The sequence below is a fragment of the Stegodyphus dumicola genome, chromosome 6 (genome assembly GCF_044657685.1).
Source record: "Stegodyphus dumicola isolate Sdum_Otavi_A_Nest chromosome 6, ASM4465768v1".
Classification (NCBI taxonomy): domain Eukaryota; kingdom Metazoa; phylum Arthropoda; class Arachnida; order Araneae; family Eresidae; genus Stegodyphus; species Stegodyphus dumicola.
The window spans coordinates 47,471,372-47,488,164 of NC_140773.1; the positions used below are offsets into that span (position 1 = coordinate 47,471,372).

General features: G+C 33.1%; 1 protein-coding gene across 1 annotated transcript in view; it reads left to right on the forward strand.

Annotated features, from left to right (window-relative positions):
- Positions 1 to 16,793, forward strand: part of Helz (Helicase with zinc finger) — an 80,660-nt gene that overhangs the window by 10,259 nt on the left and 53,608 nt on the right. Inside the window, exons 3-5 of the mRNA XM_035359487.2 lie at positions 6,072 to 6,378; positions 11,820 to 11,993; positions 15,098 to 15,483. Coding sequence (XP_035215378.1) covers positions 6,072 to 6,378; positions 11,820 to 11,993; positions 15,098 to 15,483 — 867 coding nt within the window. The remainder of the gene's footprint in view (positions 1 to 6,071; positions 6,379 to 11,819; positions 11,994 to 15,097; positions 15,484 to 16,793) is intronic.

A 16,793-nucleotide genomic window follows, 5' to 3' on the forward strand; every position in this document is an offset into this window, starting at 1 on the left:
GATTCATATTGTAAAGAGTTAGAGAGAGATATTTCTAGTGATTCTCATGTGGAAATTTTGTAAGGAGACTCTCCGAGTGTCTGCCATCTGGTTCACATGACGGAATAATTTTAATAGTACTTCTAAAATTTATTTCTCAAAGTAAGCAATTTTCTTTCTATATTTTCATGTAAAGTAAAGGAAGGATTATAAAATGCTAATTTAAACGCATATGATAGCTTAAGTAATACTCTAAAATAGTACCAAAAATTATGATGCTAGGTCATAAACTTTTTTTGCGATTTTTTTTTTTCTAAACTTAGTCTTAGCAGATGTAAAACCCCTGGCCTGCAGCATGATTTCTTTCAACTTTCATCTGTCCCAAGGGAACATCTTAAACAAAGGCACACTATCTTGAAAGGGTTAAAATGCATCTTTTTTATTGTTTTTAAATAAATTTCAACAGAATTTTGAAAAATGCATTTTTTATATTTTGTAGTATATCTTTTAAATATGAATTTTATTATAATATAATTAAGCATTGCCTTTTTAAAACAATTTTAAATTTAAAAATTCTAGTTTAATTTTCTTTCTTTTTTTTTTTTTTTTTTTTTCACATCTGAATTGAAATGAATGGGATTCTGATGTAAGCTATGTAGGTATATGTCTAATGAAGCAAAGCTTATGTAATAAATTGTTAATATTTTGAATATTATATTTGTATTATTTGAGTATTGCATTTGTATAATTTGAGTATTGTATTTGTATATTTTGAGTATTTTTAATATTTGACTAAGTATATTTAAATTTAAAACTGTTTATCATTAGTTAATAAGTAATTTTAATCATGTGGTAATGTAAGGTATATACCAATAAAACTGAGACAGCCAGAAATGACTGGATCATAAAGAATTGACAAACTTGCCATGGAATAAAGGAAAGTTTAAAATAGTTTATAATCTGCCTGTGGGGGAAGAAATTTTAGGAAAGAAATCGCTTTGAAATAATGCTAGATAATAAAATTGTTGATTCGTGTGTCGTGTTGTTTTGTATGCAGACATTCCAGGGTATTGCAGTAGTGAGCAGCATTGATTGTTTCACCTGGGGCTGGGAACTTAAATAAGAAGTGGGCCTTTTTTCATATCGAAAGAAATGTCAGCATGATTTTGCCCTTACTCTGTATCATCCTAGACTTCTTTGGCAGTAGGGACCTGGGAATGTTTCCATTGTTGCCTTTGTTGTTTACTTTCTAGTTGGTAGTGATGGCCCCAGGATTCATGAGCTGCCACAACTCTGTCCAAGAAATTATCCCCAGCATTATATCGTAGAAAATGCTGCAAGGACACTCCCATGCGAAGCCATCTCTGATTATGAGACTGTATGTCATGCACTATGCATTCAATTTTCTGTAATGCAGTTTCTCATTAATGATGGCAAGAAAAGAACCGAAACTCAACACCCACCTCCTTGCTAATGCCATTATTGTGCGTTGTCTTTTTGCACTGACTGATGATCTAGACAACTTCATCCAGCAAAGCAACTATGAAGGTGACTTTAATCAGGTCATGGATCATCTTTCAAAGATTCCCATCCCTTGCAGAAATGCTTGTGCCAGTCCTGTACACGGAACAATGACAATGAGTATTCTTTGTACACTGTTTCAATCTGTTGATGCATTTCAGGAACTCCAACACTTTCTTCTACTAAAAAACAAATAACATCATATTACTTTTCTTGAGTTGCAAACATTATGCGGATGTGGATGAAATGACAAATGATTACTTGTCAGATGATACTGTTGGCTGACCACCAGCTCACATCATGTGGTTCTGCACGATTACCTAGGGCAAGTCCATTCCACAATAGGGGCTGTCTTTCGTATCCCCTGCATTTCCTTGACACACAGTTTTTGTGACTGACATGTAAAAACATCAAATTATGACCACTGTTCTGTTTTGATTTGATCCACGCTTGGATTGCAAAGTCATGGACACAGTTCGAAACTGCTTTCAGTGTCAGCCAAATTCTTTCTCCGAACAGTGTATATTCACTGCTTGATACAACAGTGGAACAAGTGCTTTTGTAATTTTGATTATTGCATTTGAAAATAAATAATAACTTTTCATTTTGTGGCTACTGTTCCATTTTCATTTGATACACCATACAAAACATTAACTGCTATGAAAACTTGTATACCTCACTTCCTTTAGAAGAAATTTATAAAAGGGTACAATTACTCAAGTATTTTATCAATTTTATTACATAAATTGCTTTTCACTCAAAATTTTACTACATAAATTGCTTTTCACTCAAAATTTTACTACATAAATTGCTTTTCACTCAAAATTTGTATTAGCGAAAATGCTGAATTCAGAATGAGTTCTTTAATTCTGGGTACCTTTACTTCATGGGGCTATTTGGCCTAACTTGATTTGCCAGTTTGGTATCACCATTATTACTTGAGTAAAAGACAAAACACCTTCGTATTTATTAATCATTGTTCACTGAACGGGAGTTGGTTTGTTCCCCTTGAAAAGTCAATTAATTCCTGATCAATAGCAATAATTACTTGCTTTTAATTTAATTTATTTTTCAAAGTTTGAAATTTTGTTATTCATAATTTAATTCAAGTCCCTGTAAAACATTTTTAACAATTTACATTCAAGTTACTTTAAAACAATTTTCGACAAATGAACAAAATTTAAACTTCCTACCTCTGGGTCGCTCTTCTTAGATACTTCTACCAAAATTAAAATTAGGAGATAATATAATCAGTATTTCTTTAGTAAATAAATTATTATTATCTTACTTTGCAGCTATTGTGCAAGTATTAGAATAACTTGTTTTCGAACTAAGTGAATTTTAAGATCATACAACATTTCATGCATACATATATATACAAGGTCCGGCTAATAATTTCCAGGACTCGTGGAATAACTCAGAAGAAAAAAAGATTAAACACATAGCCATTTAATATGATTCAAAGTAATCCCCATCAGTCGTAATGCACGTCTGTGCTCGGATGAACAAATTTCAGAAAGAAGTTTTAAATTCCTCCTTTGGAATGCTCTTTAATAGTGACGTTACAGTTTTCTTGATGGCTTCGACATCCTGAGATCTCGTTCCCTTCAGCAAATTTTTCAGCTTAGGAAACAGGAAAAATCTGCAGTTGCTAGGTCTGGAGAGTATGTTGGATGCTGCATTTCAACGACACCATATTGGGCTAAGAATCGCCTCACAGGCAACACAATGTGGGGGTGGACATTGTCATGTAGCAGCAGCCAGCTCCCATTTTGTTGAAAATGATGCCTCACTCTACGAATTCGTTTTCAAAGTCGGTCAAGAACTTCTGTGTAGAATTCTTCATTGATAGTCATGTTAGAAGGAAGAAATTAATGATGAATGAGTCCATAGCAATCGAAGAAAGCAATTAACATGACCGTGATTTTGGACTTTTCAAATCGAAATTTTTTCTGCCTTGGTGAACTTCGAGACCGCCATTCGGAGCTTTGACGCTTGGTTTCAGGGTCATATTGATAACACCAAGACTTATCTCCCGTGACTGTCCTATCCAGGAACGCAGGGTCAGCATCAGCGTTGTCGATAATTTCACCACAAGTATCTAGCCTCAATTGCTTTTCTTCGTCTATTAAATGTTGAGCAACGAATCTGGAACAAATCTTGCTTTTGCCTAGGTCTTGCGTCAAAATTCGCCGAACCGTCTCTTTGCCCATGTTGAATTCATTGGCGACTACTCGAATAGTCAATCGACGATCACATTTCACCATATGACTAACTTTTTCAATTGCTTCCAGCATGCGTACGGACTGCGGCCGACCTGTATGTGGATCATCTTCGACGCTTTCGAACCCGTCCCGAAAGCGTTTAAACCATTCAAAAGTTCTTGAGCGGGATAATGTTTCCTCGCCATAAACTTGTTTTCACATTTCATAGGTTTCCACAGCTGTCTTGCCCAATTTGAAGTAAAATTTAATGTTAATTCTTTGTTCCATTTTCACTTTGATAATAGGAATTTAAGAGCTATGTTTTAACACCTTTCCACAAGAACCATTTACTTCGGAATGGCGCCAATTGCACTGCACATGCACAAGAAAACGCTCTTCAATATGCAATCATTAGCACCATCTTCTTACTTTTTGTTCTCTTACAATTACATCAGTCCTGGAAATTATTAGCCAGACCTTGTATATGTATACAGTCAAAAGTCGTTAATTCGGACACCCGTAATCCGGAATGATCTATAATCCGGACCTCAAAGCTAAAATCTTTCTGCGCATGCGCCGCATTGACGCATGCGCATAGGCGTTTTACTCGTGTGCGCAAGACATTTACGACTGCGCATATGCATCTGTGCAAGTGCAGAATACGTTTTCGCGTGCGCGTTTAATGTATGACGGACGGTATAAGCTAAAATTATCTAATTATCTATTTCAGTTAATGTTGATAATTGCGTTGTTCCTTAATCTTCAAATTGGATCCGGCTTATTATTTTTTGCAGACTGTAAGAGCAATTTTCTAAAAGTAAGCTTGAACTTTCGATTATGTCAAATAGAATTTCCGATGCTGGAGCTCCCAAAGGATCTAGAAAACAAAAGTATGTTTCGATGTCCATCAAACAAAAAACAAATTGCTACAAAAAATGAATAAAAGCATATCCTTTGTTTATCTAACCATTCCGAAATCTGTTTATCAATTTCACGCTGCTCTGAGCGGGGGGGGGGGCACGTCACACAGCAATGAACTGGAAGTTGATCTGTCAACACTATCGTTATCTTCAGGGCAGATGTTTTTATTTTAGTCGGCTTATAATTCCTTACTAAATGTAGTATTTAATTTCGATGTACTCCGTCTTTGATATGATTTAAATCAAATTCCTCGTCATTATAAATATCACGAATACAAATCACATAGTTTTCTGGTTGCAATTTTCTAATTTCGGCTATGAGTAAGGTATGCTTTACTCATCCGCGCGTTAAAAGAAATGTTTAATAAAGTAAACAAATAAATATTAGGCTTCTTTTTTGGTAAATTTGGATACCCTTTAGATCATAATTGCTCATTATTTTATAAATTACGGTTTCATATTTTTAGTTTTATAATTTCTGCATGCCATCTTACCAGATTTAAACTGATGATCTATAATCCGGAAAAATCGATAATCCGGAATCGCCGAAGTCCCGACGAGTCCGGATTAAAGACTTTTGACTGTATATACATATATATATATACATACATGCATACATATATATCCATTCCTCTTTCCCAGCTTAAAAATCCTTACTCAGCCTTTATTTTTGCAATTGCAAAATTTGCAATTTTTGATGTCATTTTCAACTTGCTTTGAGGTATTGGTTAGTTAGAATAATTAAAGTATTTACTTGAATACTCTCTGCTACTCTCTTGAAGGGTACTCTTCTGTCATCAGGACCAGATTCAGATATGTATGTATATATGCATGTATGTGTTCATGCATATGGTATATGTGTGTGTGTGTGTATGCACACACATATGTTCACATGCATTTCTTAATCTGATCCTTGCAGTAGTTGTGTTTAGTACAAATATTTCTTTTGTATCATAATTTTATTTAAAGGAAGAGTTTTAAACATGTAATGATATAATTTTTTTTATTAAATTTCTAGTTGCTGTTTACTTTTATCTGAATTTTATCAATTAAAAAAAACAAATGGAAGTTAAATGCCATAATAAAATTTTGAATAGCTAAATGATACAAAATTAAAAGTTGTCAGCAAAGTAATGCAGTTTTTAGAATGCTGTTAAAGTTTGTCTTGAAAGTATAGTATTTGCAGAGACGTGATTTCCTTTAGATATTTTTTAAGTGCTGTATAAACCTAAATTATATTTTGGGAAAAAAATAGACTAATAATCTGGAAAGTTGTGGAAAAATATTCTGTTAAATTTTCAGCAAGTTTCTTTAAATAAGTGTATTAAAATTAAAAATGTTTTTAAATTTTTGGTTGTTATTCTTGTATTTTAGTATATTGCGTAACTAGAGTATATTGATTTCTCTGCTGTTTCGGTTCTTAATAAAAGTTTTGTTCCAATTTTAGTTATTCTGCAACCGGAAAGTGTCGATTTGGTCAACAGTGTTGTGATGCTCATGGTGGAGAAGAACTTACCGAGTGGAGGGAGAGATTTGATTATCGGCAGATGAAGTTACAGAGGGCGAAAGAATGTCGACTTCAGGGTCGCAACTATACAGAGCAGTTACTTGAGAAGTGGTTAACTTCTTCGAATCCCAATATGATCATGACCGAGTCGCTGGATACGGTTGATATTAGAGTTGAACCGGAAGTCAGCTTAACTCTTACCGAGAAAAATATTTGTAGGGAGTGGACATTTCACATACGTGCTAAGGTAATAATTATTGCAACTGACTATTTTCAGTTTATCAAAATGTATAGCATATTACTGTATTTGTTAGTTTTAGCGGTCTTAGTGAGAAACAAGAATTGGCATATTTTAGCTTTGTTGAGAAATAGATTGTTACTGATTCATGCATGTAATTCATTCATATCTACAATACATAATTTATGTAATATGCACATAGTAGTTAAATGTAAAAGTAGTTAAATGTAATTTTATACTTATTTTATATAATAGAATTTTGTAAGAAATTTATTTAAAATAAAAACAACAAAAAAGAACTCTAAGGCCAAAAATAGTTTTGCCACTTTCTGATTGTCTTCGGCTCCATTAAAGATAGTCGTTGCCGATTTTGGAGAGAAATGCTTATTTTAGTATTTTTATGTTTGATTCAAAAATGCATCTAGGGCTGCTTATTTATTTATTTTACATTCTTCTTTTTCCATATAAGACATGCACACTTCGTATTTTTCCCTTTTGTTATTCCTATGTACATAGCAAGCTATAGTTGCTAAAAAAGTAAGAGAATTGCCTAAACTTGGCATTGTACTTCACTTTGGCACTCAAATCAAAAAATCGGAAGAAGAAAAAAAGACCACGAGGTCTTGAATTGAACTGCATTATGCTGTATGCATATGAAAAAAGCCCGAGATTTCACCAAAGATGATGAAAAATGAAGTATTGGGTCTGGGGAAAAGGTCATGGCGTTTTTCATAATAGACGGCATCAGTGGCAAATAACTCAGGAAACACAAATTGCAGTGACACCACTAAACCCTCTTTGGAGAGGTAATTCTTCAAGTGTTACTGTGAGCATATAAACAATGTACATGGTGGAGTTGGTAGAAAGTTGTGTGCATTTGACAATGGAGAAAAGTAAGGAAAAAATGTGCTATATTTTGCAATATAGCATGACAAAGGAGAACGCTGTGCAGGTTTGTGAAAAAAATTTGTTCTGTGTATGGTGAAGGTATATTATCAAAATCTTGTGCACAGAAATGGTTTGCTAGCTTTCATTCTGCTAATTTTGATGTAAAAGATTATTCACACCCTGGTCGTCCAGTCACTGAAAAAGCTGATAAAATTCTTGCAAAATCTTCCAGCAAAGATAAGCACATCAGCAGTGTCAACATCGGTATGGAGCTGGGCATTGACCACAAAACTGTTTTGAACACCATTTACACAATTCTGCAAGTTTGATGCCTAGGTTTCGCATGAGTTGAGCACAAAAAGCATGCTAGACTGAATTAACTTCTGTGATGCACTACTGAAATACAATGAATTTGAGCCATTTCTCATATGTGTCATAACCGGCGATAAAAAATGGATTACATATGAGAATCGCTCGCATAAACGATTATAGATAAAGGATGAGGAGCCGTCAGAAGCTGTTGCGATGCCGAACAAAGTGTGTGGTATGACTAGAAGGGAATTGTCCACCTAAGCTGGTTCCAATTGGTCAGATAATTAATTTTCAACTCTACTGTGAACAACTAGAGAGACTATGCCAGACAGTTGAAAGAAGCTGGCCCGAATTGAACAGTAGGAAAGGTGTTGTCTTCCATCATGACAATGCCCGACTACACACTTCTTTGATGACCCGTCAAAAATTGTGCAAGCTTAGTTGGGAAGTTATGATATGCCCACCATATAATTCAGACATAGCACCATCAGACCATCACTTATTCCGATCGCTGTTGAACTCTTTCAGTTGAATTAGGCTGGTTTCCAAAGAGTCACGTGAAAACAGTTTGACTCTGTTCTTCAACCAGAAACCACATAAGTTTTTCACACATGGCATCATGGCTTTACTCGAAAGATGGCGAAACATTGTCAATAATAATGGAGCATGTTTGGTTTCAATATTTCACACTATAAGTTTCTATTTCACACTATAAGGTTTTTTATTTTACACTATAAGAAAACTAGTTGAATTTTACTCCAAAAACACCACAAATGTTTTCCCAAACCCAATATAATAGTCCATCGCAATGCTAAAATGCTGAAATTCCCATAGGAAGAATCTGTGCAGTCACACTTGCAAAAATGTCAAAAACATGGAATGCTGTCTGTGTATATGATTATGTGCCTACTTAAGTTGCCACATAAATACCCACTTTCTGCCAACATGGTGTATTGCATCATAACTACTCATTTGTAGCTTTTTCATTTTCAGCAGCAGATAATAATAATAGAGTACCATAATTTTTTAAAAAATTAAATAAAAATTTTCATTAAATGGAAACTCGCCTGCAATTTCAAGGAGTAACAGATAATAACATTTCAAATATAGCTTATAGTAATTAAAAATGACTCAAATTTTAATTAAAATTTACAGTTAGATTCTTTCTTGATTTGCTGACCATGGCTTGTAAATAATTTGAACGCACTATGAAAATGCGTGGTAAAGGATCTTGGTATTCTTCTATGCTAAACCTCAAGAATTTGCCATCCTGTAAACCAAGCATTCATGTTTTGAAGCAACTTGTCTTTCAACCCTACACATCTTATAACTTAATTTTCCAAACGGTTAAAAAGTCTCAAGTTCAGTTAACGACTCATTTTGAATTTCCAAATTCTAGTTCAATTCAATGTTGATTAAGATAATATTTCGCTTTGAGAAAAGGCATATACTGTGATTTTTTTGGGGTGGCGGGGTTTAAAAAATGCTGCACAGAATTCTAACTTTTATGCACAAAGGTTGTCAGTTGGCTGCAGAATCAAAAACAAAAAAAAAAAATAAATTATATATTAAAAGAAACCACTCTGTGTTTGTTACTTTTATTGAAAGAAAAGAATTGAAAATCTCATGAATGCAAAGTGGAAAAATTTTGAAATTCAGCAATAAAGAATAGCCAGACTCAGTTGTCTTAATGATTTAACTTCAGAGTTAAGCCGCTTTGCAGTATACTTTAAGTGATACATTTATGTGCTCATATGTATGTTAAACAGCAGAGGTCAACTGAAAAATTATATGCTCATATAGTAAGCACTCTTATATTCCACAAACAGAAGTAGTGTGTAGTAGTAAATGTAAAAGATGCACACACATTAGAACTTTGATTATTATGGATACTCTTCCTTGATTACAGTCAGAAATAATTGTAAATCAGTGCTAAAAATAGAGTAATCTTTGTAAAATATATTCAGCCATAATTTGGTTTAAAAAAACTGAAATCTTTCAGATTTTATTACTTCCAAACAGGTGCTTTCTTCATTTATAGACACATACACACTTCGAGGGCATTTGGCCTAGCGCCATATTGGATTAAAAATATTTAAAAACAGTATACAGTGTTGCCACTGCTTGCTTTGAAATAATTGAGTTTTTTAACATAAAATTCATTAAAGATCTACAACATGTGAAATACACAATAAAACAAATTCCAAATTCAAGCGTCCAGGTGCCCATGATTGGATGGAGGACTACGCTATTCAGAATTTGATGACCAGGTACAGTTTTCTTTTCACAGTGCAAGAAACATAAATACATTCATGTAGATTTTTCATTATTTAGTTTTTTTTAATATAATACGGGGTGATAATATTTAATGGCAACAATTTGAAAAATGGTACAGCCATTTATAGTTATTTGACGCAGAATGCCGTTTTGAGATTAATAGCTTTTCTGGGCTGGCACCCATTTAGACTACAAAAAAGAAAAGATTCAATAAATATTAAAAACTGAGTTTTTATATTTTGTTGTGTCAATAATACTGGTTATTAAGTGTGAATATTTGGAAGAAATGCTAATATTGACTAGTAGAAATATTTCTGTTTATACTAACAATGTTTGTAATTTAGTTTTTTCATTTTTTGTTTCTCGTAACAATCTATCAACACAAGTTTATCCATGCAACCTGAACAATGTTGTCATTTTATTGCAGCGTAAGGGCTTTATCATACTCATGGTCTGGCACATTGCCAGTGCTAAGAGACATGTCATTATTTGATGTCATGCAAGATTTTCATCTTCTAATTAAAATTATATGATGCTTAACATATTAAGAAATTTAAAGCAGTATATGTGCTTTTGCTGATGTCATATATTATATATGTCATTACAGAATAATTGTTTGTGCTGACTAACAACTGTGTGCCTAACAATGTGATTTTAAATTAGTTTAGTAAATTATCAAAAGCTGATTACAAAGTAAGTTTGTTGAATGAAAAATAAGAAATATTTTAACTGTAAACTAGTGTATTTTTAGATACTCTCGAATTTGTCATAGTATTTTGAGGCATATTCTTGGTGTAACTTGTATCATTCTATTCCTTCAAAAGTTAAAGAAAAGTAGAAAAAGAACTATATTTTAAGCGTTAGTATTTTTTCAGTTCTTCTGCTTCTTTTAATACTCTATACTTTTCTATAAATACTGTTTCTCTACTCTTGACCTTGTTAAAATTACAGTCAAAAGTCGTTAATCCGGACTCCTCGAGACTATTAAACAGACATAATTTCTTGTTTAGTTACAAAGTTCTGCTGTTCAAGTCCTATAATTGCTGTGTTGAGAATACCGACTAATTTGTCAATAGAAATGTTTTCGTTTTCAATAACCTCTGGGTCACTTTCTTCACTATCGGAAGCGAATTATAATGACGAGGAACTTGATTTAAATCATATCAATCATATCAAAGACTGAGTACATCGAAATGAAATACTACACTTAGTACGGAATTATAAACCAAATAAAATAAAAACATCTTGCTTGAAGATAAGGATAGTGCTGACAGATTAACTTCCAATCCGCCACTTGAAATTGATAAACAGATTTCGGATTTCAAAACATACTTTCGCTTTGTAGATACAAATTACATTTTAGTAAATATATATCGGAAATTCTATTTGACATAATCTTTCTAATCTATCATAATCTAATAATGACGTTTCTGCCCCCCCCCCCTCTGCCGCAGAGCAGCGTGAAATTGATAAACAGATTTCGGATTTCAAAACATACTTTCGCTTTGTAGTAAATATATATCGGAAATTCTATTTGACATAATCGAAAGTTCAAGCTTACTTTTATAAAATATCTCTAACAGTCTGCAAAAAATAATAAGCCAGATCCTATTCGAAGATTAAGGAACAACGCAATCTGCAACATTAACTGAATTAGATAACTTTAGCTTAGCGTATAACTCCGTTACACATTAAACGCGCATGCGCACAAATATATTTGCAGCCGTAAGGGTCTTACGTGCTCTCGTAAACGCCTGTGCGCATGCGTGAACGCGACCCATGCGCAGAAAGTTTGTAGCTTTGAAGTCCGGATTATGGGTGTCCGAATTAACGACTTTTGACTGTATTGTTTTTTCTTTGAAAATGTAATTTATTTTAAAAATTAAAATGGTTTTAAAATTTTCAAGTTAAGATAACTTAATGTATACATTGTTTTAAATGTAATAGGCATGATTTTTTTTTTTTTACTGTAGGCTACACTGCAACATATTGCATTATTATATGAAACCCATAGGAATCATTTTAGAATATCTGAACTAAGAGCTGGAAGATCTTCCGGCATTAAGGACTTTAATATTGGTCCGCAGTGTCAGGAATGGAGTAATGTAGACAACAGTGATTATAGTGATGAGGAATATACATGTAAAGTAAGTTTTTATTTTTCATTAAAGATTTAACTTTACATTATTATTGTTATTACTTTCGTAATAATTATTGCTAATAGGAGGAAATTATGGGTTGATTTATTCAAGAAATAGTATCTACTAGTTAAAAGTAGTAATAATACTTATTGTGTGACTTTGTGTATCATCTTAAGCAAAGAATATAAGCCATTCTTTTATTTTTCTATATTTAAGTTAAAAAATAGCATTTCAGTAATTATGTTTCTCAGCCTGATGATTGTTATGCAAGTAATAATCAAAATGGGTTCTTATGCATTATCCCGTCGACTGAATATTGGCCACTATTAAATCATGAAAAGCTGGTGGAGAGCAAGTCAAAGTTACATCAGTTGTTGGATTTTTGAAATAATTGATGCTTTTTTATTTAATAAGCAATCAGTATGGAGTAAAAACTTCCTGCAGGTAACTGTTCCATTCTACTACTGTTTTGTCAGCCATTTGCAATTGACCATATGGTATGTACTAATATACACTTTTTTTTTTTTTTTTTTTTTTTTGGTGGTAGGATCTCATAACTGAAAAATAATCTACTGCTATGTCAGAAGGAAGTCACAAATTTTAACCATTTTTTCAAAATGTGAGGAAAAATACAGCTGTGTCAACTAATTGATATCCTTCTTCATAAAAGTAAAATGTGGCTTATTGAGAATGAATTGGAGTTGCATGAAACAAAATGGCACATGTTATGAGCGTCTTGCTTATCCATAATTAGCACTAAATTTTGCTTCTTGGTGACAGTCTTCAAAATAATACGTAAGTACCTCAAAAGGAAAAAAGGGGTGCTTTCTGATTATTCACATTTCAAATGAAAAAGGAGGAAGTCTTTCTGACTTTGGAGAGCATTTATGAACTATTTGGCGACTAATTTTTCATTAAGCTAATATGCTAAAGGCAAAAGTTGGTGGCAAAATGGCGGCATGCTAAGAATTCCATACAAGAGCCATCAATCATTAAAATTAAAAAAATTAGGGATATTTGTCATAAAACACCTTTTTTACCTCCCAAAAAAATCCTTTTTTTTTTTTTTTTTTATCATTGTTTTCTCTCCTTGAATACAGTGATTAGTTTTCTTTGCTGAAAATGTCAGTGAATTGCATAAACTCCACCACATTGTACAACTTTGGTATTGCAGCCAAAACAGATGCGTTATGTGCATACCTGGGACTTCTCTTATGCATTGTTGTTCTCTTGTACACAGCAATCCGTTTTCACTTAAAGAATAAGAATTGCACAAACTTGGTATCCTACAACTTGGGTATTGCTCACTAGGAAAAACAGATGTGCTACGCACATATCTGCATTGTCATGCAAAATACTTTTTAGTGACATTGTGGGTTGACTAAAACTATTTTGGCAGCATACTGCTTTGTCTCATAAATACTTTTTATGACTTTTTAATTTTTGGTGGGGTTTACAGTACCAAAAATAATTTTCCTAAAAAAATTATTTCAGTATAATTAAAAGTGGCTTAAAATGAGTAAATTTTTTATTACTTTGTAGATTATGTTTTTAATTTAGTGTAATTATGATAAAATATAATATTATTCAATAAAATTGATTTAACTTAACAATTGCAATCATTAGGGAAGAATAGGCTAATTTTGTTTGAAATTAGGTCTATCAAAACAGTTTTCTTTGTTGCGTTTATTCTGCATTTAGTCATTAGTTAAAAATATGGGAACAAAGTGAATTTCCATGAGAAATGAAAGCAAGCAATGTTATTTATTAGTTTTAATCATCATGACTGTCTGGTAATTAATTCCATGCAAGACATATTTTTACACATGTGTGAAGGTGTAATTTTTTACTTGAATTTATCTATAATAATGGTTGTGGCGATTAAATAAGTACAGTAGAAGTCCAGAAATCGGGAAAGCTTGGGATCAGAGGTTGTGCAGATTTTAGGATTTTGCGAATTTCAGAACAGAGAAGATAAATCATGATATTTAGACTAAAAGTGCAAAATAAATAAGGTATATTAGATACATTTAATTAAATTATTATATGCATTGCTGCAATAACTTATTATACATATATAAATTAAATTATTATTACATATATAAATTGATTATATTATTCGTTGTATTATATATACACAACATCCAGGTTTGCCAATTTCGCCTCGTGCAAAGATTTCCGGTTTCGGATTCCGGTGTTAGAATCACTGTTGCTGTAAAATTTCAACAGCTTTTCTTTATTTTTCCATATATTGTACACAATCGTGTCGCAATTCCATACGATTCTGCTGTAAGCCGAGGAGTAGCACCTGCCTCCATCTTTTGCAGAATTTTCACTTTTTGCATTACCGTCAATGCAACGTGTTTATGTTTTTCAACGTTGCAAGCATGAGTGCGTTTCTTATCTGTAATTGTATTAAAAAGAGCTGAAATTTAAAATATTCTTAATTTATCCACAAAATATCTGGATTAAAAAAAAAAAAAGGCAGCACTAAATAATCTCGTGAAATAACAAAGCTCAGAAAATACAACATTGTGAATCGTGAAGTTGAAAGAAGAGTCGAGTGAATCGTCTGCTTTTTTACCTCGATGCAGATTAGAGCGATATTTCGTACTCAATGTCGCGGTTTCTGGAACCTATAAATTGAATGTTTATATTTTGAGAGGTAACAAGGATTTTAGGAGTTGTTGGATTTCAGGTCAGCGGATTTTCGGTATTTGATTGTATTTGTTTTATATTAATCTTTTAAAGAATTAATTTTATGAATATTTTTGTAGTTATGTTGGATCAATGATTTTGAATTTTTTTTAATTAAAAAATATTTTTTAACCTTTGTATCATCAAAATAATCATATTGTAATAAATCTCTGCAGAAGCATTATATGATTAACCTATTCATCAGTATTCTAACAACAGAATCATTGATAATTTCTTTAAAAAATAAGATTCTTAGAAATCCTAATTGAGAAACAATATGAAATATATATACAGTATTTTACTATATGTTTTTTGTTTGCATATTTGGCATTTTTTATTTAAAATACTGATGGGAGGGAAATTCCTGTGTTTTTTCATGTAGTCTTAAATTATTGAATTAATGTTTTCTTTAGGTTCGCTTTGCTACCTGTATTTATGGCACATTCCGACAAGCTGTTGTATTTGATTTTGGATTTGAACCAGTTTTAGTTCAGAAACTCTGTGTAGATGTAGTATCTCTGTCAAATATGGAAAAACTTCAGCAGGCAAAAGATACTGCTGTATCCTTCATTGAGCGTTGGAGCAGTAGTGATGTCACTGTGGTTCCATTTGAAAATCGTCCATATTCCTTAGGTGATCAAGAAGAATGTCTCCTTTCATGCTATCCAGCTCCGAATAGTGCAAAATTTACTGTAACTCAGTCAGTACTGGAACCTGTATTAACAAAAAATAATTATACTGCAAGACAGCATGAACTTCTCTGTATAGAAGAAATGGCACAGTATGAATTGCTGTCAAGGTAATAGAAATTAACATATGATTTTTTATATTGAAAAATTATGTAGGATTTTTATTCTATTTATTTCATTATTTAATGTATTTATTTTTTCATTATGTAACGTATTTATTTTCTAGGCATAATCTAAAACTATTTTGCTAGGAAGTATCACCCGTTGCCAGCCTTTGATGGCTTTGTTATGATCATAACTATGATTTTTTTCTTTCTTCCTGTATTTTTATATGAATAAAAAATACTGTAATACAGGGTTTGTACTGTTCTTAAAAGTCCTCAAGAATTTTAAGTTTTTGGTAACGATGTTTGGCCCTAAAGTGTCCTTAATTTCGATGAAAATGTGCAGATTATCGTTAATTTTTCTTATTTGACATTTCTAACTTTTTTTTTTTAACTTCCATTCAGTGTGGGAATTAACATTGTGGATGAGTATAGAATTTAAACCATGCAGCATATAACAAAGTCATCATAAATTCATTATGTAAATAATGAGAAACAATCGGCCACTCCAGAATGAAAATTTCAAAATTTGATTGCTTTTTTGTACAGTTTTTTAAAATAGGTGTTATAAACAAAGTACCATCTTATTTGCAGTGAAAAAGAGTTTCTTGAACTTTGGCACAAATTTTACAGTCATACTTGAACTTACTGTGATGAAAAGATGACCATAAAAAAAAATGTCAAAGCTTGATCTTCATAAAACTCGCACTTCCACTCACTGTTATCTGAAAATTTATCATTGTTAAGGACCAAACTCCCTCAGGGGGCTCACTTTTGTGAGTACGGGTGTGGCAATCCCGAGGTACCCTAGCCCTTCAGGGGATCATCTTCTTGGTGAGACGGGTGTCACGATCCTGGAGCCCCAGTGATCTATCCTCTTTTCCGTCTCCTCTCCTCTTGGCTGGATCTTTTTCCCTTCCCTTCTCCCTTGTGGTTTCTCTCTACGGAGTTTGGGGCTCGTCACGAGAGGCTGGAACAGACCTTGTTTCTAGTTTTCAAGTGGGGAGAAAACTGCCCACGTGTTTGCCGTGCGTGGAGACCCGTGTCGCTGGAAAGGAGGGTCCTGGTAGTTGAGGGGCGAGGTACTGTCCCCAACACACTGCTTTGGCCTCTGCTTCAGCTAAACGGGAGGCACCTTAGTCGTCCTCACGGGTGTCAATCGGCTGGTCACTAGTCCTTGTGTCAGTGGCTTGGGGTCAAGCTCTCGGGAGTACCTGCTTTCGGGAAAGCCGACTGTGGGGCTTCAGTTTGCGTATAGGTCCGGCTAGCCCTAACACAGGAATCTGTGTTCCCTTGTTGGGCTCCGTGGTGGGCGG